The sequence below is a fragment of the Podarcis cretensis genome, assembly GCF_951804945.1.
Source record: "Podarcis cretensis genome assembly, chromosome: 4".
Taxonomy (NCBI): domain Eukaryota; kingdom Metazoa; phylum Chordata; class Lepidosauria; order Squamata; family Lacertidae; genus Podarcis; species Podarcis cretensis.
The window spans coordinates 29,885,694-29,913,623 of NC_137173.1; the positions used below are offsets into that span (position 1 = coordinate 29,885,694).

Below are 27,930 nucleotides of genomic sequence, written 5' to 3' on the forward strand. Positions count from 1 at the left end.
TAGTATCATGATAGCCCAACACATTACTAAAGTTTTTAAAAGACACTTTAATCAGTGATGTAATCCTGGGGAATTTTTGTATCTCATAACCTATTTATGTTGCTATCTACAGGACAAGATTTCTGGCTACAGTGAACCATAATCACCTTGCCAAGACCATGTTTTAACACTAACCTAATTGTGATATGCCATCCCTTCAGGAAATAAGAAGAAAATCCCCTAACAATAAGTGAATTGTAATCTGATCATAGAAAAGGCATTTGTATTTGTTTTTTATTATCTCATAAATGACATGAGACCTCACAGAATACCAAGGGCAAACAGTGCCGATTGTCTAGTTCACATGGATACTACGAGGCTTGGCTTGCTTAACTCCTCAGAAGCTGTGACGGTTCCTGGCTTAGTCTCTTGAGTTAAGTATCCAAAACACAGTTTGTTTCTGGTGTAGAGGGAAACCTTTTCTGCTTTTGAATATAAATGAGGGGAGATGGCTGAACTGAAGAACGGTAGCTGCACAACAAAGGGATGTACCCCAAAGTTACCTGTCTCCAAAAGTGCAAGAGGTAGGCAGAGGTGACTGTTGATTTGGGATTGTGTTGCTAAGCGTTTTCAATTTTCGATATTGAAATCTGGCTTGAATTTTAAAATAAATCAAACTTGGAGTTGATTATAAAAAAGAGCAGAAAGAACCAAATTAATCAATCAATACATATTGTCTGTTATAACAAGGCGGAAGAAGGATTGAATGTCCTTGCAATCAGTATTATTCCAAAATCTTTAGTCTTTTTTTGTACCTTTTATGGCGTTATCAACTTGCTATGTTTAATATTTTTCATATTGTGTTCCCCCTCTAAAACCTCCCAGACTAACAAAAATCAATTTGGGGAATGCATGAACTTGGATTATTTTTAGGGTTGCCATATTTCAAAAAGTAAAAACCAGGACACACCGAATGTTGTGGACAAACCACAAAGTGGTTTTACAAAAACACCCCAAAAGAGTGACTTTTCTTGCCTAAGATCCAGGATAAAGCGCTGCCTTTTGGACCCCCCCCCCCCCCCCGGACATCAATTCCACCTTTGAAATCCCAGTAATGTCCAGGAAATTCCGGGCAGAGGACAGCCCTAATTATTTTGAAAGGAGGCAACCAGTGTAGCTGTAAGAACTTGAGATGCGATCCATAGAGCTGGTCCAAATTAATAACCCAGCAGTTGAGTTCTGCACTATCTGTTGTTCCTAGAAAACCTTCAAAGGCAGATGCACCTTCAGTGCATTGCAGTATTCGAATCTGGAACTCTGTATAGTTTTGTCTTAACCCACCCTAATCATTTACCAAAATCCCTGCAAGCAATTATCCCATTCAGAACAACACTATTTGCCTTGCTGAGTATTTGTATGTAAGGCACATACTTGCAAGTGTTCTAAAAATAACACTAATTATCAGGCTTTCATGAATCAGGAAGGCACAGTGGATAAATTATTACTTGTTATAAGTTTGATTTTTTTTTATTTAAAAAAGATTATATAAAGACCAATAAATGACGAGCTCTTTCAGATATTAGATCCCATTCATTCTGAGCTCTGATAAGCGACTGTCTTCCTCTGCGACATCAGAGATGGTCCCAAGTAAGTAATGATGGGTCAATCAATCAGGTGGATGGATGCTAAAGGACCACAACAGCTACTTCTCTTTCAGAGACTTGATGAATGGTTGCATTCATGCCCAACCATCACTTAAATTTATAGTAGGGAAGAATTTTTTCCCTCTGGCTAGACTGACTGGCAACTCTGGTGTTTATTTTTGTGGGGAGAAAAATAGATACAGATCACCCATGTGGGGGTAATTAATAAAAGAGTGTGCTGGATGCCTACCATCCAGAAATGCAGGGCAAGCAAACTCCAGTAAGAAAAAGCCCCAACAGCAGAGTTTTAAAGTCACAAAAGCAAGAAGCATGGGAATATAAGCTGTTAAACCTTTTAAACATCCCATCCTGAGTCTCTACCGGCGCTTCCCTGTTTTTAACCCTCTTGCAATGAACAGATCACAACGCTAGTCAATTCAAACACTTACAAAACTTACAAAAATGTCAGATTCATGCATTTATCTATGCAGCAGCAAGTAAACACAGTTTGAAATCTTGGGATACGAAATATAGTGAAATAGCTCTAAGCATATGTCCTGAGCTTATAGCGAGCAAGCTCAGATATGTCCTATCTCAGTGAGTTCACATGGTGAGGAAAAAGGGCGAACAAAAGAGGAAACAAGAGATGAGGGGCCTAATGTAGCTGAGTCTAGGAATACAATTCTGTGGTCTTAACCCCTTCATGCATTAAATAGCCCTAAGCTTGCTTGTTATATTGTTGATGGGTCAATCAATCAGAGCCTGCAATAAACCCAGATGCCAACTTTGCTGCCACATACACCCGGACAACACCATTACTGGCCCCAACAACATCACACATACCATCTCGGGACTATTTAATTGCTCATCGTCTAACATTGTGTATGCCATCAAATGCCAACAGTGTCCTTCAGCTCTCTATATTGGACAAACAGACCAAACCTTACGCCAAAGAATAAACGGACATAAATCTGACATCAGGAACCACAAGACAGAGAAACCAATAGGAGAACACTTCAATCTCCCAGGACATTCTATACAAGATCTCAAAGTAGCTGTTCTATTACAAAGGAATTTCAGAAATAGACTGGAAAGAGAAGCTGCTGAATTGCAACTTATCACCAAACTTAAAACCATGGAGAGACCTGGTCTGAACAAAGACATTGGATTCTTATCTCATTATACATGACAAAGCCATTTTTCACCTTCTCACCCCTTGCTTTTTCCTGTAAGACCTATTGCAGTCGTTAAGAGTCGTCAACAGGCTCATCACAGCTATCTGCCAATCACCCAATCCCACCACCCTTCTGAGTAATACCCCTCCCCACCTTCTCACTATATAGAAGGGTCTGGTGACTTCTGTTTCAGTGTATCTGAAGAAGTGTGCATGCACACGAAAGCTCATACCAAGAACTAACTTAGTTGGTCTTTAAGGTGCTACTGGAAGGAATTTTTTTATTTTGTTTTTGTTATATTGACTACAATTTCTCACAATTTTTACCAGTGACTTGGATATATCTGGGTTTCACCACCTGGCCGCCTCCCCCACTCCCCACAAAACCACAAACTTCTACTTTGCATTTAAGGCAGATCAAAGGATTTACTACTATAAAGCAAAACTGGTGGAATTTATTTCACCTGCCAACAGAAGGACAACAAGGAGCGAGCCAGTCTAGCTTCTCCAGCAAGGAAGTTCCAGGGTCTGGAAGCAGCTACCAAGCGTGCCTATGAGGGTATTTGGACTGAGAGAAGGGCCTCCCCTGTAGATCTCAAAACCCAGACAGGTTTGTATGAGGGAGTACCGTCTTTCCGAAAGCTTGGACCTAAGCCGTATAGGGCTTTAAAGGTCATAACCGGTACTTTGAATTGTGCCAAGAAACAGACCAATAGCCAGTGGAACTGTTGTAACAAGAGAGTTGTATGCTCTCTATAACCATCCCCAGTCAGCAGTCTGGCTTCTTTGAGCCAGTTGAAGTTTCTGAGCACTTTTCAAAGGCAGCCCCACAGAGAGCATATCACAGGAATCCAAATAGGATGTAACTAAGGTGTTTGTCACTGTGTCAAATAAATAAATGAATCCAAAGTGTTACATTTTATGGAGAAAGCACTGATGCTCAAAGTTTAATGTGCTTTGCACTTATCCAGACAATCTTGGGAATATTATTAGGATTTGATTTTTCTCAGGAAGCTTAATAGGACTCATTACATGCTTATAATTACATATACATATAAGTGCAAATTTGGATCGGGATCTTCATTAGCAGTTATTGTAAAGTTATTGTTGTTGTTTTTGATCCTTTGCCATTACTTTCAGGTCAACATAACTTTGGTTTCTTTAAAATGCTCAGGTCTCCTGTCAAAATTCCCTTTCTAAGCTTAGGTATACCTATATGTGTGTGTGTGTATGTACACTGCATATGTCAGTGTACACACACACACTGCTTTAAAAATGCTTTTAATTTTCAAAACTTTATTATGCAGTTAAATTAATAACAACCCAGTAAGGAAAGTAACTCCAAGTCATGTCTCTTATTATTTTTTGTTGAGTCGAATATGGACTTTCTTTCTGTATCAGGTCGGTTTTTGTTGCAACATCTAATTCGCTCTGTGGTCTCCTGAGAATGTTCTTTATTTTATGAGGTAGTGGCTGTGAACCCTGCAGGGGTTCCCCCCTTTCTTTTTTAGTTATTTTATTTCACACTTCTTCCTGCTTTCAAGATCTGAGATGCAGCTAGCAAAGAGAGAAGTGCTTGATAGTGACTTGTAACCTGAAGCCAGAGTGTCACTTTCCAATCACAAGGCTCTCAAGTTGGGACATGAATTCCATTGAACGGAGATTAATACCAGCTGTCAAAAATATGCCATAAATGAGGGCCCCAATCCCTGCAAATGTGCTTTGGTTTCACCAAACAGCACTGTGCAAGAAAAAATCCAAGTGATTTTCTTCCCATAGTGAAAATACGAGATTTACGATACAATAGAAAGCATACACAGAACAACTGCATATAAAATTAAAAAGTGAAGCATTTTCATATATAAAACAATTATATATGTAAAACAATTGTAAAACAACAATGCATATAGAATCAATTCACATCCAGCACAGATACAGATAAAAGTCTCCGCTTAGGATTGCTGAAAAAGGAATACGTTGAAAGGACAATAGAAAGCATCCAATAATTGGGCTATTGTCATTTAAAGATTTTTTTGTTCAGTTCATTTGTATCTTTTAGTTCAAACCCCGCCCCCCAATTTCTCCAAATGGCTAACCAACAACAATTAACAAAATGCCACAAAACATGGTTTTAAAAACAGTGATATTAAAGCCAGCATCAAATAACATCAGGTATTTAAAAATAAAAAATTACAGCTGCAGTTAAAAGAGTCCTCTCCAAAAAGTAATTTACAGAACTAAATGTGCATTCTCACATCTAAAAAAGCTAAGTTAAGCTTTATACCAGGAGTGCCCATACCTTAAGCTTTTAGGGTCTACTTTGATTTTTACTAGATCTCTGAGATCCACCAACCAGAACCAGTGTAAAAAAAATACCCTAAAGCCGCAATCTATACAGTGGTACCTCGGGTTAAATACTTAATTCATTCTGGAGGTCCGTTCTTAACCTGAAACTGTTCTTAGCCTGAAGCACCACTTTAGCTAATGGGGCCTCCCGCTGCTGCCGCTGCACCGACGGAGCACGATTTCTGTTCTCATCCTGAAGCAAAGTTCTTAACCTGAAGCACTATTTCTGGGTTAGCGGAGTCTGTAACCTGAAGCGTCTGTAACCTGAAGCGTATGTAACCCGAGGTACTGAGGCATCTAATCATAAGCCTGCATTTTTATCAAAGCTTATATTTTTGATTAAGGCCTGTATATTAAGATGAGCTTAAAGATTTTCAAATGTTTCATGCCAGGCAGAAGACCAGCTGCCTAAGAACCTTGGCAATGTTTATTCTCCTGGACAAGGGGGCCCCCTGATTTATAGCAGAAAACAATTCTCAAAGTCGTAAAAAGGGAATTACAGGCTGAGAGCGAGGACACTGACCTTGCATGTTGCAAAGTACAATTAAGCTGTAAGAGTGGTTAAATTAAGAGTTGGTAAATAGTAAAATAAAACCATGTGCCTCCCATTAAACTTGAGCCATATTTTCCTAAGGTTAAAAGGCCAAGAGCATCTAGCTGGCAGAAAGGAAGAGAGTATTTTGGGAAGTCTTTTTCTAAAGTTGTTTCTTTCTTAAACTGAGATCCTTTTAAGATTTCTTTTCCTTTTAAAAGGTTATTTATGTTATGTATTAAATATATTGGCTTAAATGTAATTATGCAAAGGATTTAGAAACTAAGAAATGTTAAATCCTTATGCTAGATTCTTATTTCATATAGTTGAAAGAGATCACAGGGGCCATCAGCCCAGCCCCCCTGCCAAGCAGGAAACATCATTAGAGCACACATATGGTTGTCAGGCCTTTGTTTAAAGACCTCCAAAAGAAGGAGATCTTTCAATGATGATGTGAACTCAAGATCCTTGACATCTGTTTAAGATAAAAATTTAAGATTAACCATTTGTTTTGGAGGGCAATAGGGCAAGGAGGGCAAGAGGTGAGCTGGTAATTAAGGTTCCTTATTGAGACACATGTAAGATATATTACTACTTATTTGTCATTTATAGATAGAAGAATATATAGCTTTTTGTTTCCCATAAAAGGGCAAAAGGAAATGGGTGTATCTTTTGTGATTGGTTCTAGCAAACAGCCAATAGGAATTTCAACCAGGCTGATTGGACAGAGGCAGCCACAGGAGGAGCAAGGGGGCTGGGTTAAGGAAATATAAGTGCTGGCCATAACGGCAGGAGGCCAGGCCAGAGCTTGGTAACCATATACCACTGTGCCTCTCATTTATTTGTCTGACAAATAAATTATTATTTTAATTTCTCTATTGCTGCGTTGAATATTTCATTCCAGCTAAGCGTTAACCACAAGCAGGGTGCTACAGTACCACTGTACATGCTTACCTAGAAGTACAAGACCACCAACGGATGTGCCAACTGGGACCCTTAGACTTTCAGCTTTCTTTTTTTTTAAAATAAAATATGTAAGTCTCTACCCCCCCCCAAAAAAAAAGTTATGAAGCTAAATGTTTAGGTACTCTTCTAAACAAATTGTGTCAGTTAGTCAGCCTGGCTGCTCCCATCTAGCCAATGAGTGAAGGTAGAGCTGTAATTGACAGATGAATTCTGTGTGTTCCTAAAGAGCTGCTGTTTTGCCATGCCCTTTAGTGCAACACCCCCCCCCCCCCTTTCTGGCTTATTTTGCAGTCTGTGGATTTCTGTATTTTGCCCTTCTTTTCCCCTCCCCCTCTAACAACCAAGATGTATCTTTTCTGTGGCGGATTTGTCTGAGATAAGGGATTCCCTAGGAGTTATTTTGTGTTTAGCATGGCTTGCTAACTCCCAGGTAAGTGAGTGCAGGATTACAGCCTAGGCTTTCGTTTAGGTCTGGCATTGGGGCAAAGCATAGTTCCTGCGCATTTAACAGTAGTGTGGCAGGCAGAAATACAACAGGTTGAGCATCTTCTAGTATGGATATACAGTAAGCCCACAATTTATGCACATTTAACTTGCACACATTCAGCTTTACACGCTTCGCAATTAAAAAAAAAAACTTAAATTAAGTAAGTAAACAGGTCTTGCTTCTGAGGAGATAGCAGTAGGATTGCACTGTTAGAATACAGGATTTTGAGCCCAGAAATTTGTTGTGCCAGAACTGAACTGGTACTGAACTTATTCTTCCCTGCTTTGAACAGTGTTCAGCTAATACAGCCTGACTCATGAAAGGCATGATACCAAGCTACAGTTGACCTTGGGGCTAGAAGCTCAACATTGTCCATCATGCCTAATAATTAACTTCCAACGGAAGATACAAAATGCTTTCTTAGTACTCTTGTAGTTAAAGGAAACTATGGTGTCTGTTCTGTGTAACACAGCTGGACATAAAATGATCACAAAGATGAATTTCCCTTTGAGGTAATGTTCCCCCTAAGGCTTAGATGAAGGTAATTTGCTGCCAGAACTATAAACCTGTGTGCATGTGGCTGTAAAACGTTTGCCCAGAGTTGGATGTAATGCCCTGAAGTTCTATTTAAGGAGTCTGACCATATATGAAAGGTACAGTGTGGCTTCATCTAAAATAAGACATAATTTTATTTAGGAGCATATGGTAGGTGGCAGTGGAGATACGGTGTGTGACCTGAAGAATTACAAAGTTTCAGATAAGCCTGTATTTTTTATTAATATACTGCGAGGAATGATCCAGCCCCACCAAAGCACTTCCGTCTCATTGAGAGAGTAATGGAAGAGATTCCATGGGGTCACGAAGAGTCGGACATGACTAAACAACAACAACAAATTCTACTGAAATTAATGAGTTGCAGAAGTGCTTAACTTTGGATAGATGATGCCCTGTCCCCTGTGTGTTTTCTGTTGATTGTGAAAGTCTACGGCTGAAACAGACTATCAAAAAATTCCTTAGAAATAAAACATCATTATTTTTGCTGGGGTTGGGAAGAGTGCAAATCTGAAGCTATCACCCTGGCAGAAACCTAGAGGTGGCATCAAGTAAACGGATTTTTACACTCTCAGAGTTGATTCTCTGATGTTTATTTTGTTGTTGTTAAGTCGTTTAGTTGTGTCCGCCTCTTCATGACCCCATGGACCAGAGCACAGCAGGCACTCCTGTCTTCCACTGCCTCCCGCAGTTTGGTCAGACTCATTTTAGTAGCTTCAAGAACACTGTCCAACTATCTCGTCCTCTGTTGTCCCCTTCTCCTTGTGCCCTCAATCTTTCCCAACATCAGGGAGTCTTCTCTTCTCATGAGGTGGCCAAAGTATTGGAGCCTCAGCTTCAGGATCTGTCCTTCCAGTGAGCACTCAGAGCTGATTTCCTTAAGAATGGATTGGTTTGGTCTTGCAATCCATGGTCTTGCAATCCATGGGACTCTTAAGTAAAGAAAGAAACCCAAACTCCAGTTTCCTTAATAGCCATGACTCATTCTATGCTTGAAGGCTAACAAACAAGTTATGGATTAAGGGGTGTGCTAGAACCAAGAATGCTAATATTACATAAATATAGGATAATAAAATAAAGGCAAAGGACCCCTGGATGGTTAAGTCCAGTCAAAGGAGACTCTGGGGTTGCGGCACTCATCTCACTTCAGGCCGAGGGAGCTGGTGTTTGTCCACAGACAGCTTTCCGGGTCATGTGGCCAGCATGACTAAACCACTTCTGGTGCAACACAACACTGTGATGGAAGCCAGAGAGAACAGAAACACCGTTTACCTCCCCACCACAGTGGTACCAATTTATCTACTTGCACTGGCATGCTTTTGAAATGCTAGGTTGCCAGGAGCTGGGACAGAGTAATGGATTTGAACCGCCAACCTTCCAATCAGCAAGCCCTAGAAGTTCAGTGATAATACCCTCTTGCGAGTGTCATAGGAAACTCTCTTATACGGAACCAGATCACAGGTATTGTCTGCCCTGATTCCAGGATTTCAGGAAAGCCTTTCCCAGCCCAGCTGAAGATGTTGGAGACTGAGCCAAGGACCTTCTGAATGCAATGCAGGTCTTCTATGGCTGTTCTATGCCCCTTCCTCAGAGGAAGGTCAGTGTGGAATAGTGGCCGGTATGTTGGACCATAGCTGAAGGGTAGGTTACCTGTCAGAGGACTTCAGTTTCCAGAACCTGTAGCAAACTACAGTTCCCAGGATGCTTTGGGGGAAGCATATGCTTTAAATGTATGGTGTGGATGTGAATTTCAAATCACTGTAGGTGAATCTAGGCTGGTCACTTTCTCCTAACCCAATCGACTCCACAGGCATGGGCATAGCCAAGAAGTGGCAGCTGCCTTGTCCCCCCTCCCATCAAGTAAAACAATAGAAATACTTAAATGGCCAATCACATTGGTTCTGCCCCCCAACCAAGTCCCCCCCCCCACAAAAATATTGGATACGCCCATGTCCATGGGGTAGTTGCAAGGATAAATTGGGGATGGGTGAAAGCCAAGTCCTTTCTGAATTCCTTGGAGGAAGTACGGGATAAACAGAGAATTTTTAAAAATCTTCACCCCTGTTCGATTTAAGTGCTGCCTCTTGCTAGCAATTTCTCAGCATTTCCAAGGCCTTGCTTCCACAGGAAATGCATTAAAAACAGGATGAACTGTCCTGTGCTGCACTGTTCAGTTCTTTGCAAAGAGCACCAAGGACTCAGCTGTACAGCTGCAAATAAAACGTTTTAAGTGCAATGTGCAATGTGGATGGCGATGGTGAGCCTTATGGAAAATTCAATGTATTTTTTAAAACACTTTTTTTTAAAAAAAAAGCATTTTCAGAACTTTTTTTTTCAAAATGTGTGTAGATTCCACCCAAGTGGGTCTTTGGAGAAATGGCTCTTGGGCCAAGTTGTGTCTGAAGGAGCACTTTCACTCTGTTTACATCTACTGAGATGTGGTCGCTGTTTCTCTCTCTATTCTGCTTCCACATCCACATGTACTGTACTCCCAACAGCCACCAGCAATGAAAAATAGCAGAAAGCCAGGATCACACCAAAGCCAAAATCCTACGTGAAGAAGCACAAGCACGACTGAACCTGCCTGAGAACACATCCCACTGAATAAAAATAAGACTGACACCTGAGTAAACCTACAGAATTGGGCAGTATGGCTGCAATCTTATGCATACTTACATGGGAGTAAGCCTCATTAAGGACAGTAGAATTCTGTATGATACAAATAACAATCTTGCTGAAGCTTGTGTGAAATCTATTTAGCAGATGGGTGAAGAAATCCCAGCTAAAATCCTGCCTCCCTCAGAAACTCCCCTCTCTGGGGTTGCATTTCCACTACACACTTACCGTACTTGGGAGCAAGTTACATTGAATTCAATGGGGCTTACTTCTGAGTAGGCATGCACAAGGTTGTGCTGTAAGTCAGTGTGTTATCATCCCTCCCCCCACCCCCAGCTCGTCGGAGAGAGTGAAATATGAAAGTGATACAAATAGCATAGGGATAATACAGGTAGGACTAGAAGGACAGATCCTGAAGCTGAGGCCCCAATACTTTGGCCACCTCATGAGAAGAGAAGACTCCCTGGAAAAGACCCTGATGTTGGGAAAGATGGAGGGCTCAAGGAGAAGGGGACGACATGGTTGGACAGTGTTCTCGAAGCTACAGACATGAGCCTGACCAAACTGCGGGAGGCAGTGGAAGACAGGAGTGCCTGGCGTGCTCTGGTCCATGAGGTCACAAAAAGTCAGACACAACTAAACGACTAAACAACAACAACCTTTCAGGCTTGTTGTAGCAATTTCTGAGATAATGACTGCAAAGTGTTTTGAACACATAAAGCACTTGCAAGTCCTCCTTGGCAGCCAAAAGGCAAAATAGAAATCATTTTAAACATAGAATCAAATGAAAGCTTAGCAGTATTATTACTGCAGAAGCAAATAAACACAGGTGCCTATACCAAGGTCTCTGGAGATAGGAGTGTCAATGGTACAAAGCACCCTTCTTCCAACACTCCTGAGGTTGCATTATGTGCCTCCCTAAAATGGAAACAACTCAGAAAAATCCTGAGCAGGAAGAGAAACATAAGTATCTGTAGCTCAGATGAGATACCTGGATTTTTTTTACTCTAAAAAGTATCCCTCCCTCCCCCCGTTTTCCGAAGGAATCTCATAGACTGAGTTTGGCACTACACATCTGCTGTTATTGCAGCTCTCCATCCTTCAAACCACAAAAGACTGGCACAAAACATTAATTACGAAGAGCAGCCCTGATGATCTCAAGCAGGGAGTCTTGAACAGCCTCTCAAACACACAGAGGGAAACCAAGGAAGGAGAATAATTAGATCCTCAAGACTTGGCTTTATTCCTTTTTTCCTTTAACTAACAGATAAATGGCAAAGCAGTACTGCTCTAAGATTTACATCTGGCATCAAGTCAGTTTGAAATATTTGCTACAAAGCCTCTTGAGGATCTTTAGCAATTTTCTTATGAGTGATAGGAATAAAGAGAGGAATGAGCAAGTTAATATTTACAAACATTCTGTTGTTTCGCAGTCTGTGTGTGCATTTTTATTTATTTTTTGGTGGTTTTGCAAACCCCCAGGGTTACCCAAGCTTTCCAGTTGGGCTGCTTCCCGTTTCTGTTGGCACTCAATACCTGACCTCAGAATTACAAGGAGTCAAAATTCTCACATTGTTGGGATCTTCTTTCAAAAAGGTGCCTTCTATCAATGCAACAGAAGAGTGCTTACAAGGATAAATGAGAGGCGCTTTTCGTTTTAAAGCGCAAGACTGTGTAACTGGCCTGCCCAGGGCCATTTAGGTTTGATGAGGCCCTAAGCTACTGAAAGTAATGGGGCCCTTTGTATGTCCAGCTGTCTTTTGTCAACAACAAATTGTTGCTGTTTTTGTGTGTGTTGAATATATGCTAATCTATGGACCTAACAGGTATCTGAAGCCATTTGCACATAACAAAATATGCATTTTTTGGAAATGTACATCCAGGTTTTTTTTCCTTTAAAGGGGGCTCAAGAGAATGGGGCCCTAAGCCATAGCTTGTTAAGCTTCTACGTAAATCCGGCATTGACCTCCGCAGCGCACCAAGGCAAAGGCAGGAAAACGGACGGCGAGAGAGAGATCCGGCTTCCTCCTCTCGCCCGCAAGATCTCCGGTTGCCACGGGAGCAGCCTGCCGCCTGCGGGCGAGCGCGGTGCCAGCGCCAACTGGCCGCTGCTCCCAACAGTCGCGGGCGGCTTGAAAGTAAGCAGCGCGCACGCCGAGGCGCACCCGGAGGGGCGGTGCGACGGCTGTCTCCACTGATTGGCCGCCGCCTATATAGGCTCGGCAAGCGGCGCCCGGAGCCACTTCGAGTCCTTGCCCACCAGTCCCCACCTGCGCTGCGCCGGGAAGGAGCAGGGCGCCCCCTTCAGGCACCAAGGAAGAACCGCCCGCGTCAGCCTCCGCTGCGGGTGGGGAAAGGCAGGTGGGCAAAGGCGCGGCGAGGGTCCGCGGGGGTCCCCGGGCAGAGTTTAGGGAGGCGCTGCCAGGGTGGCTGGGTGGGTTGGTAGCTTTCCTAAGGGTGTCTTTGAAGACCGGGCTTCGTTCCGGGGAGGGTCCGAGCGCTCACTGCACAGGTGCCTTGGGGCAATCGCTGGAAACAGTGGACTAGAAACTTGGGACATTGCCCTTGGTCCATGTAGCTGAATATAGCCCATATTTCCAGCATTTCAGATAAGGGAGTGTTCCTTCCCAGTCCTACCTGGAGGGGCTGGGGATGGAACCAGCGGTCTCAAAACAGATGCTCTACTCCTGAGCCACAGCTCTTGCCTCACTTAGTGATTCCCAAGTAGACCCCTCTGCAATTATTGCCTCCAGCAGCCTCTGTAATTTGTAATTGGCGCTGCCTGCAGGCTGGCTGAGATGGACCCAGGTCACTTACTCCATGGTTGTGTGACCACAATGCTATTATAGCTCTCTATGGGAGCACCTGGTCATCTTTCAGCTGCCACAGGACCAGCAGAAAAGGAGCTCTGTTTTTTTAGAAAATGATGCTGCAGAGTAGAAGGCTGTCTGTGTTTTGAATAATAAAAACAAACTTGCTCTGTAATATCTCTTAATAGTTATCAAATCCCAGAACAGGCTTGTGTAAACTAAATAAAGGTAAAAAAGGGTAAAGGATCCCTGGATGGTTAATTCCAGTACCACAGTCCTATGTTTTATTTGGCAGTAAGTTTCACCGAGTTTAGCAATGCATGCTTCTGGCAAAAGTGATGCATCCCTTATTCCTCAACATGTTTACTTGGAGGTAAATCCAGTGGCTTGGTTCTAAACCTTAGAGTTTGGGGGACCTTCAACAGTGAGCCACTTTTGCTGATTTAATCCCATTGGTTTCAGCAAGGTGAAGCTATTTGGTGGAAGGATGCCAGTTTTAAAGAAACATGTAATGGCAAGGCTGCTTTCTTCTCATAAACTCTTTAATGTGATTGACTTTCTGGGGGCTAAGGATACTGCAGTATTTCGTTTGTTACATTTATATCCCACCTTTTCCTCTGATGAGCTCAAAGTGGCATATGTGGTTTTCCTGCTCCCCAGTTTATCCTCACAACCACTCTGTGGGGTAGGTGAGACTGCGACTGGTTCAAGGTCACCCAGTGACCACCATGGCCGAGTGAGCATTTGAACCTTGCATGATGGTTCCAACCCATCTCTAATATTGCCAGGGTTTTGTTATTTTTACACAAGCTGCTCCCCTTGTGCTTTGGGCTGACTGCTCTGAGTCTTGCGTCTCTCACACATTTCTCTGTGTACCTCAGTTGGTTTTATGGAGGGTCACCGAAACACTAGTGAGAGAGCAAAGATAAGAAGAGGCAGGCTTGTACAAACAAAGCTACGGGAAGATTTCCGTTTTCTAAGAGTCAAGTCAGAATCAACTTCAGGGTTGGGTTGCTCTTGAAGGGAGTCCATCTGAGGATATTGTCAGAAATTGGGTGCATTCAGGTATTGCATTAGTTTTTCTGATTTTAGTGCTACCGCCTCTGTGCCGTTTCCTAACATACCTTTCACAATGCTGTAACTGTGGCTTTTTGACTGAGATATGGGCATGTCTCAGTAAACTTCATTCACACCAGTGGGGGTGGTGTGGCACAACAACAAATGTCATTAGACAACCTTGCTACTCCTCACACTTCCTGCACATGCATGCTTCAGTTTCCTCATGATTCTCCTATGAAAACGGCAGGAAGGAACAACTGTACGCCGCCCCAAATCTTGTCACTGCTCTCGTGATTTTCTAGGTTAATTAGGCTGCAAATGTATTTTTTTTCCCCTGGAAGCAATTAATACAGAAAGGGAGCACTAAACTTCCACTGCATTCTGCCAGGTTTCTGGAAATGGCTGTCATATTGGGTAGAAGCTCAAATATAATGCAGGAGTTAATAGTTAGGGAAACGGAAAGGACTGCCGTGTGGGTGCAGCCTCAATGTGTGTTTCTTTGTCTTTCCAGCATCAGCTGCTGACCCTGAGGAAATGCATTGCAGCAACAATGGTGATGAGAAGGCACAAGATGAGCTTTGGGGTGCCCTGCCGGCTGTTGCACAGCCTCGAACCAATCAAAATCTCCACCAAAGAGCTATTCTGGGGGAGCTGACGGAAAATGGGCAGTGTTTGAGACCCTCTGTCCAGGTAAATCATGGAAGACTGGGATTCCTGGATAACTCATACAGAAGGTTCTTTTAGCACCTGGGCTTAGGAAATCGGAAATTATTATTTTTTTAGAGTGGTAAAGGTGGGAATAAATGGACCAATGGTCTGTCTCTATGTAAGGCAGCTTCCTAGGTTCAGTAGCTGTTTGCAACTTGTTTTGAGGCTCACTAACCAACCTAGCAGTTCGAAAGCACGTCAAAGTGCAAGTAGATAAATAGGTACCACTCCAGCGGGAAGGTAAACGGCATTTCCGTGTGCTGCTCTGGTTCGCCAGAAGCGGCTTAGTCATGCTGGCCACATGACCCGGAAGCTGTATGCCGGCTCCCTTGGCCAATAAAGCAAGATGAGCGCCTCAACCCCAGAGTTGGCCACGACTGGACCTAATGGTCAGGGGTCCCTTTACCTTTAACCAACTAGGAAGGGACAACAACCCTGCAGTTTCATGTTTATCTGCACCTGTGCATCTCTGAAGCACCTCTTCTGCTTACAACTCCACCTTTAAAAGGTTAGCTTTTTTCCCCAACTGTAAATGAGAACTGTAACACAATTTCTGTGTTTAAAAAAAGTGTTATGGCACTTTAAATACTAAACAGATTTTCTAAGGGCGTGAGCGTTCATGGACAGTTTATTGGGGTTAAATCTAGCCAAGTCACACCCTGGAGTATTGTAATCAAGGGACATAACCAAACTTAAGTTGGTCATTCTATTGGGTCTGCTTTGAGCACCCAACCCTTAAGCTACAATTCTAATCCCGTTTACTTGAGAGTAAGCCCACTTAAGTTTATTAGGCCTTACTCATGAGTAGACGTGGCTAGGGTTGTGGTGGTGTCATTGCTAGCGCAGCAACTCCTTTGGGCTTTGTATGTTAAAATGCTGTAGGAATGGCAGGTCAGAGAATAGTGTGACTTGAGGTCCCAGCTGCAGTGTACATTTAAAGCAGTTTCAAAAAGATTGCCCTTCCCTTTGGGGGATGCTATATTTGCTGGCAAATGGCATCCTCTGTAGGAGGTACAGAGCAGCACTGTGAGATGTTGACTCTCCTTTTGCTCCAGTACTACCGACGTATGTTCCTTGGGCTCAACAGCACTCAACGAACTGGGCGACTGTTAAAGAGGTTTGCCCATGCCATGAGCTGTGGAATGTAGGACCACTGGAAAATGCATGCACTCTTTTTAACTGCCAGTGGATCAAGTACTACTGAAAGGTTCCATCTTCAGTTTCTTGGAAACTTGAAGCCAGGGATTGAGAGGGACTAGAAGTCTCTCTGTGGTTTTCAGTGGTACTTAAGACTTCAGCATCTGCCCTGTTTTAGAGAGATAGGTTTTTGCTGTTGTGCCAAGGAGGAGTGTTGAGCCACCAAACAGTTCTTTATGGGCTAGGCTTCCTGAACCTCGGCCCTCCAGATGTTTTTGGCCTACAACTCCCATGATCCCTAGCTAGCAGGACCAATGGTCAGGGATGATGGGAATTGTAGTCTCAAAACATCTGGAGGGCCGAGGCTGCTTTAGCATGTTATGTATCATGCTATCAACCATACACCTCTCTGTCTTTTCACCCAGGCAAGCAAGAGGCAATCTCAGAGCTCAAGGATATATCCCTGCCAATCAAAAACACTCAATGAGAGTGCAAAGCAGGGCTGGTAGGGAGTGTGGCTGGATGGGTGGTGTTGCCTGGAGAGAGAGAGTACTGAGGGCTAGGTAGAGAGACTTGGAGGGGCTGCATTTGGCCCCTGGGCATTACCTCTCTGTCCATGCTCTAGGCCAGTGTTTCCCAGACTCGGGTCTCCATCTGCTTTTGGACTACAACTCCCATCATCCCTAGCTAGCAGGACCAGTGGCCAGGGATGATGGGAAGTGTAGTCCAAAAACAGCTGGAGACCCAAGTTTGGGAAACACTGCTCAGTCTAGGCTGTTATCCTGCCTTTCAAAAGTTTGGAAATTGATCATAACCATGACTTTCAGAGGACTTTGTCAGACGCATAGAGCCGTTGTCTTCAGAGACATTTTAAGTGTAAGAGATAATATATATTATGCACACATGGGTGGAGAGAATTGTAAACTGTAGGGGGTCAAAAGACCATGAAATGCAAGAGACTGTGAAAGGTTTATACAGAGGTATAAGAGACTGTGAAAGGTTTATACAGTGCAAAGTAAGCAGAGCGTGATGGACTATGTCAAAATGGCAAAAATTAACTGGGAAGCTCAGAAATCGAGAAGACAAAAACTTTAAAAAAGAATGGGAAAAGTTTACAATTTATATATGAGATTATTGTAAACAGGTTAAAACATTGGCAGGATTTTTACCGCACTTGTAATGTAACGGAACATATGGACAATTTAGAAAGACAAAAAATTGGAGAAGTACTGATATGCAGTTGAAAATATTATGAATAGGACACATGGAAGGGATGGGGAGGAAGTCAGGAGATTCAAAGTAATCTCAATATTTGGATTCTGAATTGGTTTTTGTTGTATGTTTATACTTTTAAAAAATAATAAAAAAAATTTTTATATAAAAAAAGGAAGCAGTTCTGCCATCCACAGCCATGTGAGGTTTGTGTAGAAATGCCACTGCCCCCCTTGGCCTTGTGTGGCCTTCTGGCCTTATTTTTTTTTTCTCCCTGTGTGTGTTATAACTATGTGTAAAAGATAAGGTGTTCTGTTGTGCCAGAAGTGGTTTAGTCATGCTGGCCACATGACCCGGAAAGCTGTCTGTGGACAAATGCCGACTCCCTTGGCCTGAAAGCAAGACCCCATAGTCTCCTTTGACTGGACTTAGCCATCCAGGGGTCCTTTACCTTTTACCTATATGTGCCAACTGAGGGCAATGCTTCTGCATCCGAATCATGGACTTCCGTTTCCAAAGGTTTGTTCAAAAAGCAGTTCAAAAGCACATCAAAGTGCAAGTAGATAAATAGGTACCGCTCCGGCGGGAAAGTAAACGGTGTTTCCGTGTGATGCTCTGGTTCGCCAGAAGCGGCTTAGTCATGCTGCCATATGACCTGGAAGCTGTACGCCGGCTCCCTCAGCCAGTAAAGCGAGATGAGCGCTGCAACCCCAGAGTCGCACACGACTGGATCTAATGGTCAGGGGTCCCTTTACCTTTACCAACTGAGGGCAATGCTTCTGCATCCGAATCATGGACTTACGTTTCCAAAGGTTTGTGCTGCAATTAAATCCACATCTTTTTAAGATGCTACAAGATTAGCCTGGCTGAATCACTTTGGCTGAGCTCCCCACCCTCCCAACCCATCTCTGTGTAGCTTGAAACGCCTGGTATTCAGTCATGGAAATTACGGACACAGTGTCTCTACGTGCTGAATGGTAAATAGCCACACCATGCAGTGTTCTGTACTGATATGGAGTACTAATGATGGTTGCTTCAAAACCAAAATGTCTTCTGGTGCTGGATTGCCAGGGCTCCCTTGGAATACTGATTTGCCGTTAACTTTAGTCTCTGTTTCTTGTTGGAGTTTTCCAGCTCATCTGCAGTCTGCCTTCTGCTTCAGACTCTTCCCTGCCCACCTTCTTTCACAATGCATTAACTTGTTGTTATGTACTAAGCTTGGATCCTAGAACAATAGGCAGGTGGGATCCTAGAATGCAACAACTGATTGGCTTGCAGGAGAAGACCAATCAGGCTCCAGGAGGGAAGCAGAATCAGCCAATCAGACAGGACTCATTGTGTAAATAATGTATATAAAGGTCTGAGGTTTGGGGGGAAATTGAAGCACTGTTTTACAAGCTGCAATAAAGAGCATGAAATCACTGCAGAACTCCAAGTGTATTTCACTTGTGTTTCGGTGTACTAGGATGCGCTTTAAACAAGTTGCAAACCCTTCAGTGTGAACAAGGCAAGACTTCTTCCATAGCTTTTTGCAAACAGCTATGTTTTCTTACCAAGTAGGAAGCAACATAAGATGAAAACTCCTGCACTATTGTCAGTGGCGTATTCACTGAGAGATCAGTGTCACAGTTCTGTGCAGCTACATTGGAATGCAGGAATGCAGGAATATTTTTTGGCTTGATCTGGGAAATACCTCTGGCATTTCCCTTGTCCTGCTGGCCCTCAACAAGAAAGAGCGCCATGGGCTCCCAAACTACAGTTTTGGAGAACTGAAGGCTTTCAGAGGCCACAATCCATATGCCTTGCCCTACCCTCCAGCCTTCATAAGGGAGCTGTTTCCAGAAGCACTGTGAGAGGAATGAAACTTTGTGCTGGCCATCAGGCAAGGGCTTTTTCTACCTGCCTTACGAAGGGAGTTGCTGCCAGGGGCATTATGTGCATGTGTCTTTTGATGAACTGAGTAGAAGATTATGAATCGTGGTGGTGGTGGTGGTGGTGGTGGTGGAGAGAGAGAGAGAGAGTTAAACAGTGCTTAGTTTGTTTTTGGTTGCTAGGTTGTTAATCATAGAATTGTAGAGTTGGAAGAGACCATGGTGGTCATCTCATGCAACCCCCTACAATGCAATGCAGAAATCTTTCACCCAATGTGGGGCTTGAACCCACAACCCTAAGATTAAGAGGCTTATGCTCTACCTACTGAGCTGATATCGGAAAGCCAGGATATATTGCCCATCTGTTTTAATTGGCCAGTAAAACATCAAGGGAGCCTGACCAACAGAAATCCTGTGCAAGGACTTCCACATGTGCAAGAGAGCTTTCCTTTGGTTAATATTGCTTTGTGAATTATGAGTGCTGGAGTGCTTTGTGAATCTTATAAGATGACTATTGTTGGGTTTGTGCTGCTTCACTTATTTATTTATTTTTAGTTAATAGGGCTTTATAGAATGTGTCTGTTTTACTGATTATTTGCCGTTGTTTTGCTGACGATCTGTTAATTGCTCTATACAATTCGTGTTGTATTTGTGATGTACAGTGGTACCTCAGGTTACATACACTTCAGGTTCCATACGCTTCAGGTTACAGACTCCGCTAACCCAGAAATAATGCTTCAGGTTAAGAACTTTGCTTCAAGATGAGAACAGAACTCGTGCCCCGGCAGTGCAGCAGCAGCAGGAAGCCCATTAGCTAAAGTGGTGCTTCAGGTTAAGAACAGTTTCAGGTTCAGAACAGACCTCCGGAACGAATTAAGTACTTAACCCGAGGTACCACTGTACTATTACGTTGTTGCTATTTATTATTTGCGAGCTGCTTTGTGATTCGTGTGAGCAAAAAGCGGCATAGAAATATTGTAAGTGAACTGAACTGAAATGCGTCTTTTCCTGCACTCAATGAAGCAGGAAAATATAGGCTGTCCCTACCAAGAAGATTCTCATTCTTCTTTTCAGGGAGCAAACAGGCTGAGAGGCTTCTCTGGATCCGAAAATGTATGTCCTGCTTTAACTACTGGCAAGACTATGATGCCAGTCTGTGTGGCGTCCAAGCAAAGTTTTGCTGTTTACAGAGATGAAGTGGAAGGGAAAAACAGGTACAGCTGTATGGCTGTGGAAGAATCCAGCATGTGTGAAGTTGATACCTGCACCCGAAGGCCCAACATTCACCTGCTGCTGAGTTTGAGTACAGGTACGTCCAATGGCCTAGCAGGGGCAGTGTTGGTGATGGTAGAAACCTGTGACCCTCCAGAGGTTGTTGGCCCTTGGCCAGTAGCCATTCTGGCTGGGGCTGATGTGAGCTGGGCTCCAACAATATCTGGAGAACCATAGCCTACTAAGCCTTCTTTTTAAATTACAGTGTATGTTGCCTATAACATCCAAAAAATTTAAGGGTATGCTGATGGAAGCACACACTGAAACTAATGGCTAACTTAACATTTTTTAATATTTTTTAAAAAATCATTCTTCCCTGTAATATGTTGGTGAATCCAGGCTCTCCGATGCTGGTGGATAAGTCATTGCAGTCCCAAGATGTGGATCTTCAGTGTTATAAAGAGGATGTCATGTGTGCTGCGGAATATGCAGAAGATATTCATCGCTACTTGAGAGAAGCTGAAGTGAGTGGCGCTTTTAAGGAGCTCACTGTAGCCTTGGCTCAGAGATAGCACCAGTGTAACATGCACTCTGCATCCTCCCTTCTTTCTGATATTCACGCCGTGAGTATGTACTTTAGCTGATGGAGCCTAAATTGCTCTCAAATGCAAGTTTAGTCCTGTCCTCTGGAGGAACAATCTCAGTTTAGTATCATGGGCACCTTGAATTCAAACTTCCTGTAAATTAACTCACAGAGGGGCTTCACACACACACACACACACACACACACACACACACACACTTACACCTCCTTATTCTGAGGCCGAACTCTTTCCATGCAGGTGAAATACAGGCCCAGAGCATGCTACTTGAGGAAGCAGCCTGATATCACCTCGAGTATGCGTGCAATCTTGGTGGACTGGCTGGTCGAAGTCGGCGAAGAATATAAGCTTCGTACTGAAACGGTGTACCTTGCTGTGAACTACTTGGACCGGTTTCTCTCTTGCATGTCTGTCCTCAGAGGAAAGCTTCAGCTTGTGGGAACAGCGGCAGTTCTCCTAGCTGCGTAAGTAGGCTTGCGTGAGCGAGCAAACCTTTGGCAGATGACAACTGTTTAGGGCTACCTGGTGAGACTTGTCCGGATCTGTCTGGCGAGTGCTCACGTGTCCTAGCAAAGGCAGGAAGCCACTTTATTCCAAGTTAGTCTATCTAGCTCATAGGTGGGGCACCTGCAGCTCTCCAGCTAGACTCCACCTCCCATCATTCCTTGCCACTGGCAATACCGGCTGAGGCTGATGAGAGCTGGAATCCGTCTAGATGGCTGCAGGTTCCCCCCACCATTCTAGGTCATTACTGGCTACACTCCTGTGTTACAAACAGGGCTATTGTCCAGGCCAAATTGGGAGATGCCAAGAATTGAAGCCTGGCACATTCTCCATTGTCAATGGACTACAACCCTGTTTCCCCATAAAGATACTTGGAGAGTGGGCTAACAGTCTTCAAATGTTGAGTTTGGACCCATCACTGGTTTGCAGGACAAAGTGGGTTTTCGCTTGCTTTTTCACTGGCGGTGGCTCCTGTGAGCAGGTCCCAATGACGTTCCGCTGCTGCTGAAATCACTATAGGTACATTTTTTTTGCAAGCAAATGTTTCACTTGCACCTACAACCTTAATCCACCTGAATAGTTTGTGGATCCGAAGTTCAGAGAGTGAGGAAATCAAATGAGTTGGTATGCTTTAGTTATTTGTGTGGGGATTAGCCTGGGAGACTCAGAATCATATCCCTGCTCAGCCACAAAACTTACTGGATGACCTTGTATCAAATTGCTTACCTCTTGGTCTAACCTATCACACAGGGTGGTTATTGGAATAAGGAGAAGGAGAGATGATCATATATGTCAACATGAGTTGCTTGAAGGAAGTGCAGAATAAATATAATATAACTTACTAAGGGTGCATTTATCTTACGTAATCAAATTTTATTATCGGTTTTGTGACTACAGGTAACTCACATCTGTACAGTAGTACCTCGGGTTAAGTACTTAATTCGTTCCGGAGGTCCGTACTTAACCTGAAACTGTTCTTAACCTGAAGCACCACTTTAGCTAATGGGGCCTCCTGCTGCTGCCGCGCCGCCGGAGCACGATTTCTGCTCTCATCCTGAAGCAAAGTTCTTAACCTGAAGCACTATTTCTGGGTTAGCAGAGTCTGTAACCTGAAGCATATGTTACCTGAAGTGTATGTAACCCGAGGTACCACTGTACTATCGGTCCATTGTTCTAACATTCAGTGGGTCGTCTCTTCCAGCTGGTGAATGAAAACTTTGTTCAAATTCTCAAGAGTGTTCACATACTTTAAGATTGGGACCATTTTATGGTTAGCATCCAAATGGTTCAGTAACAGGTTTGTATAGGGACCAAGACATATTCCAGGAGCCTGGCATAATGTTATCATGGTCTGAATGAAGTATATTCTGAAAGGTGAAAACAAATTCTTTTGTCTAGGCCCTAATGATAACATAATGCATGTGCTGGTGGTGCAGTATACAAATCACTTGGAGTGGTTCTGAAAGTGTGGGGCCACCACTGAGAAGGCCCTGTTTCTCTTGTGCCTGGCAGTCTCAAGATGGTGATGCCAAGGGATTATCTTAATGAAGCAGAATTTAAAATATGCAGTAAGGCTTTGTAGGTTGCTATTTCTCCTGATTCCCCAGGAAATATGAAGAAATCTATCCACCAGAAGTCAAAGAATTTGTGTATATAACCGATGATACCTATACTAAAAAACAGCTGCTCAAAATGGAACACCTGCTCCTCAAAGTCCTTGCTTTTGACTTGACTGTTCCAACCATCAACCAGTTTCTCTTCCAGTATTTGCAACTTCATGGTGTCAGCGTCAAGACAGAGAACTTTGCAAGGGTAAGGATATGACCTGTACGGCAAATACTTCAAATAAAAAATAATTTAAAAAAATCATTAGCCTAACTTCCCTGATGCCAGTGCCCCTCCAGCTACATCTTCTCTAGAGAAGGATATTTGTCGTAGTATAATAGAATTGTAGAGTAGGAAGGGACCATGAGGGTCATCTAGTCCAACCCCCCGCAATGCAGGAATCTTTTGCCAAATGTGCGACTCAAACCTACAACCCTGAGATTTGAGTCTCATGCTCTACCGACTGAGCTGATTCAGTTTCAGTCTTCGCCTGCTGCCTCAGTTGTGCCCCTGTCCAGTCCTGCGTCTGTCTGTCTGTCTGTCTGCATTTCAGTGGTGACCAGCAGTCTTGACCAAAACTGAGACTGACGTAGCCATGGGCAGTAGAAATCTATGAGAGAGCTCTCTCACACAAATTGGGGGGGGGGGGGGAGGAGGGTAAGTTAAGAGGAAACATCTCCCCTTCCTGTGCTTCAGGGGCAAAACAAAGTTATTTGCTAAAACTCACAAGCAATTTGCAGCACTAGTTTAGATTTATAAAAATGATCTAAATCTGCTGAACTAAATATTGGGTCTGGGCACACTTATTAGTCCATATTGGACTAAGGATGACATGTTTTACAGTGTTGACCCATGCTCACAACTACACTATAATTTAAAACCCTACCATGCCACTTCAAATAGTCATGGCTCCCCCTCCCCACCAAAAAAGGTCATGGGAACTATAGCTGGTTAAAGGTGCTGAGAGTTGTTAGACCCCTCACAGAGCTGTACTTCTCAGCACCCTTTGCAAACTACAGTTCCCAGTGTTCTTTGGGGGAAGTCATGCTCTTAAAGAGCACTTTATAAGAGCACTTTAAATGCCTGCTGTTACTGTGGCCTGTCAGTGGTGACATTATTATTGGTCTTCTTCTTCTTCTTCTTCTTCTTCTTCTTCTTCTTCTTCTTCTTCTTCTTCTTCTTCTTCTTCTTCCCATCGAACTAAAAACCCCAAAATATAAAAACACCAGCTATAAAATCACCATGGCGAATGGTTAGCGATAATGGGAGTTGCAGTCCAACATCTGGAAGGCTGGTAGAGATACTATGGGATAGACTTGAATCTCTCTTGATTTCCCTGTGATTAAAATGGTGTCCAATTCTCTTTAGTATGTAGCAGAGCTGAGTCTCCTTGAAGCTGATCCATTCTTGAAGTACCTTCCCTCACAAACGGCAGCAGCTGCTTACTGTCTTGCAAACTACACCGTGAACAGGCATTTTTGGGTAAGCCTGACTTTTGAATATTAACCAACTCCTTACAGCTTGCCAGCTCCCGGTGTGTGCAAACCCTTCAAAGAATGAAACTGGATACAAAACCAGGAGGTGCCTTGACCCCAGGTTTAGCTGGCTTTCCCTTTTTTTTTTTTTAAGCAACAAACTTTAAAACTGGCTGATGCAGTAGAAATCCTTCAGTCCGACACAACTACGTTTTTGCCACTCGGGAGGCTATTAACTCTGCAGAGAGATGAACTCTGGAGCTTTCTGGGTTAAAAACAACTCTGGGTTTAGTTTACTTTAATGCGTCTTAGTTGCTGCCGCTGTTCTACACCTGCTATCTTATTAACTTTATGGGCATAAATGAGATTTTTCACTGGCACCTTTTCTGGTCATTATCCCAACATCTGCTTTGGGAATGTTGCAAGGTAAAGGATATGGCTGGTATAAAAAAAAAAAAAACATTTCGCAAGCGCTCATGAAAGCACAACTCTGCAGTGTCCCTTCCTGGGTGGTGTACTTTAGTATGGGCTGCTTCTCATGAAAAGAGCCACCACCTCCTGTGAAGGGCAGTGGAAAACCAAGGTTGCATTTCATACAAGTGGAGCATAAGGAGGCTGCCTTATACAGAGTCAGAAAATTGATCTAAATAGCACAATATTGCCAACAATGGCTGCTGATGGCTCTCCAGAATTTCATACCAGAGTCTCTTTTCCTGCCCTGCTTGGCACCTTCTGCACCCAAAGCATGTGTTTTGCCATGGCCCTTTCCCCTAAAAAAGTGTTCCCCAAACTTAGGTCTCCAGCTGTTTTTGGACTACAACTCCCATCACCCTTAGCTAGCAGGACCAGTGGTCAGAGAAGACAGCCGGAGACCCAAGTTTGGGAAACACTGCCCTGGAATAATTGGGGTAGGGGGTCTACCGGATGTGAGTGGAGCTTCTCTGCTGGATTTTGCTCTGTGCTTGCCTATTCAAGCAGCCTTTTTCCCTTGTAACCAGCAGCAATTGGTGAAAAGTTGAAACAAAGCTACTGAGTGAGGTCTCTCCTAAACTTGATGCTGGCTCAAGGCAGGAGAGTCTCTCTCCAAGCGTATGTGATTGTGACGCGTTCTTACCTGAATGGAATAATAAAACTCTCATCTCTCTTCTTCTGATCAGCCAGAAACCCTTGCGGCCTTCACTGGCTACTCACTAGGTGAGATAGTGCCTTGCCTAAGCGACCTGCACAAAGCCTGCCTTGATGCTCCACACCGACCACAGCAAGCGATAAGGGAGAAATACAAGCTGGCTAAGTAAGTTCTTGGGCCAACAACTGCTTTCTGAACACCTCAGCAGCTCTGTAAAATTGTGACCAGTGGAAATAATGGCTGTTAGAGGAGGACGAAAGCTAGACAGCATGTGGGAATATAATAGAGAGGTTGCAAATAATGCCAAACCATAGTTTAGCAGTATTGCAAGGGTGGGAGACTAGGATTGCATCTGGCCCCTGGCTTAATTTCAAAAGTCCTCTGTTAGCCCTCTGCTTTTTCCAGGTGGTTGAATCATCTGCCTCTTGCCCAGTAGCCTACTGGTTAGTGGGGAAGAGGAAGGGCAGGAGGGAGAGAATAGGGGTCATATAATGAGATAAAATCAGACGCGGGTGGCGCTGTGGGTTAAACCACAGAGCCTAGGGCTTGCCAATCAGAAGGTCGGCAGTTTGAATCCCTGTGACGGGGCGAGCTCCCATTGCTCGGTCCCTGCTCCTGCCAACCTAGCAGTTCGAAAGCATGTCAAAGTGCAAGTAGATAAATAGGTACCACTCTGGCAGGAAGGTAAACGGCGTTTCCGTGCACTGCTCTGGTTCGCCAGAAGCAGCTTAGTCATGCTGGCCACATGACCCGGAAGCTGTACGCTGGCTCCCTCGGCCAATGAAGCGAGATGAGCGCCGCAACCCCAGAGTCGGTCACGACTGGACCTAATGGTCAGGGCTCCCTTTACCTTTAATGAGATAAAAGAGGTTGGCCTGCCTGCCACTGACTTTGGCCGTATGCAGCCCCTGGCAGATTTGGCCCGAAAGGAGTGCATCCCTTCAATGAGAAAGAGGTTGCCCATGACTCACTGAGGAGGATGAGCCACTGATAGCTTTGGGCTCATGGGCTCCCCTCTCTGCCACTTGCAGAGGAGGAATTTGGACACTTCCGTTTCCATTTTATATTGACTCCAGCACTGCCTGCCTCTGAAACCCCTAAACCGTGGTTAAACGTGAACAATGGCTCGTTCGGAGAAACCAGCTGCTTAACCTGTGGCTTGAAATGGCTTGTTGAAACAAGACAACAGTTTGTTTGGGTCCGAACAATCCATGAAGTTCAAAGTTAATCCAAAAACAGGAGGGGGAGCTTCCAAACTCTGAAGCAGCCGCCGGAGGGAAGATTAGGCAATGGGTGAGCCTAATGCTTGCTGCATCTCATCCTCATAACATTCTGTTTTAACATGATATGCAATTGATTTTTGTCAGACGCATGAAGCTTTCGAAACTGTTAAATGGTAGCTTCCCCTATGACCACAGGAAATCTGTTAAGAATTCCTCTCTGATATCTCACTTGGTGTTGCCTATATTTTCTCCAAGGATTTTTTTTTTTTTAAAATTGGAAATTGCTTCTCCCCTGAGGATGCTCCAAGCGATAACCAATAAGAACACAGCTGGGCCAGAGACACAAGCGTGTTTTCTTTTATAGAAGTAGAGATTCCTAGGCACTTGCAAATAGCAAAATAACCCCCACAGTCATGGATGTGAATCTTTTCTCTTTTTTTAACTTAAATCCAGTGCAGATTTCCCAATCAAGATTACACAATCTGCTAATCTCGAGTTCTTGAAGTGCTGCAGAATTATCAATGGGGAGTTTGCTAACTCTTTGTACTGAGTGGTTTCTTCCTTTGCAGGTACATGCAAGTATCCCTCCTGGAGCCCCCAGCCATTCTACCTCTGCTATGAACTGCAACAGACGCCAGTAAATGCACAGAAACTGAAGCACTTGCCTCCTGATCAATAGAGTTGATCTGGCCAAATTATTATGTTTTTAATAGGGCACTGCAGGTCATGTGTCTAATCTTGTTGCTTGAACTATTTTTAGAGGACCTTTAGTATATAGCTGTACTGTATTACAAGGACTCGGGACTGTAGTTTTACCACAAACTAAAAGCACTTTTAATAAACATCTTTTCATTTAAAAGAACTCTTGATGTCTCTGCATGTGTGAATTGTTCTGAATTGCCATGTCTGCATGACAGCAGCCTGGAAAATGAACACTAAACTTCCCAACAAAATGAAAAGCAGGAATAGGAATTGAAGAAGCTGCCATATACAGAGACAGACTGTTGGACAAGCCTTTCTGATTGGCAAGCCCAAGAGGCTCAGTGGTTTAGACCACAGCGCCACCTGTGTCCCTATTCTACCTTTACCAA

At 43.6% G+C, this 27,930-nt stretch overlaps 1 protein-coding gene across 4 annotated transcripts; it reads left to right on the forward strand.

The window, feature by feature from the left end:
- Nucleotides 1-421: 421 nt before the first annotated feature.
- Nucleotides 422-27,701, forward strand: CCNA1 (cyclin A1). Of its 4 annotated transcripts, XM_079973930.1 has the most exons (10): nucleotides 12,463-12,656; nucleotides 13,731-13,790; nucleotides 14,676-14,854; nucleotides 20,167-20,401; nucleotides 20,704-20,828; nucleotides 21,147-21,370; nucleotides 23,018-23,222; nucleotides 24,384-24,497; nucleotides 25,648-25,781; nucleotides 27,409-27,701. In XM_079973930.1, exons 3-10 carry the CDS (start codon nucleotides 14,699-14,701, stop codon nucleotides 27,458-27,460), a joined length of 1,245 nt encoding a protein of 414 aa, XP_079830056.1. In that variant the 5' UTR covers nucleotides 12,463-12,656; nucleotides 13,731-13,790; nucleotides 14,676-14,698; the 3' UTR covers nucleotides 27,461-27,701. The 4 variants fall into 4 exon arrangements, with proteins under 4 accessions (XP_079830054.1, XP_079830057.1, XP_079830056.1 ...); XM_079973928.1 differs by lacking the exons at nucleotides 12,463-12,656; nucleotides 13,731-13,790 and adding an exon at nucleotides 422-563; XM_079973931.1 differs by lacking the exons at nucleotides 12,463-12,656; nucleotides 13,731-13,790 and adding an exon at nucleotides 12,284-12,433.
- The last annotated feature ends 229 nt before the right edge of the window (nucleotides 27,702-27,930 follow it).

Excerpts from the sequence above, each read along its gene's own strand:
- CCNA1 (XM_079973928.1), top strand. The coding sequence starts at position 488 with ATGGCTGAACTGAAGAACGGTAGCTGCACAACAAAGGGATGTACCCCA. Across the intron at positions 20,402-20,703 it reads GCTGCTGAGTTTGAGTACAG|GCTCTCCGATGCTGGTGGAT; the intron begins GTACGTCCAATG and ends TGGTGAATCCAG. Across the intron at positions 24,498-25,647 it reads CCGTGAACAGGCATTTTTGG|CCAGAAACCCTTGCGGCCTT; the intron begins GTAAGCCTGACT and ends TCTTCTGATCAG.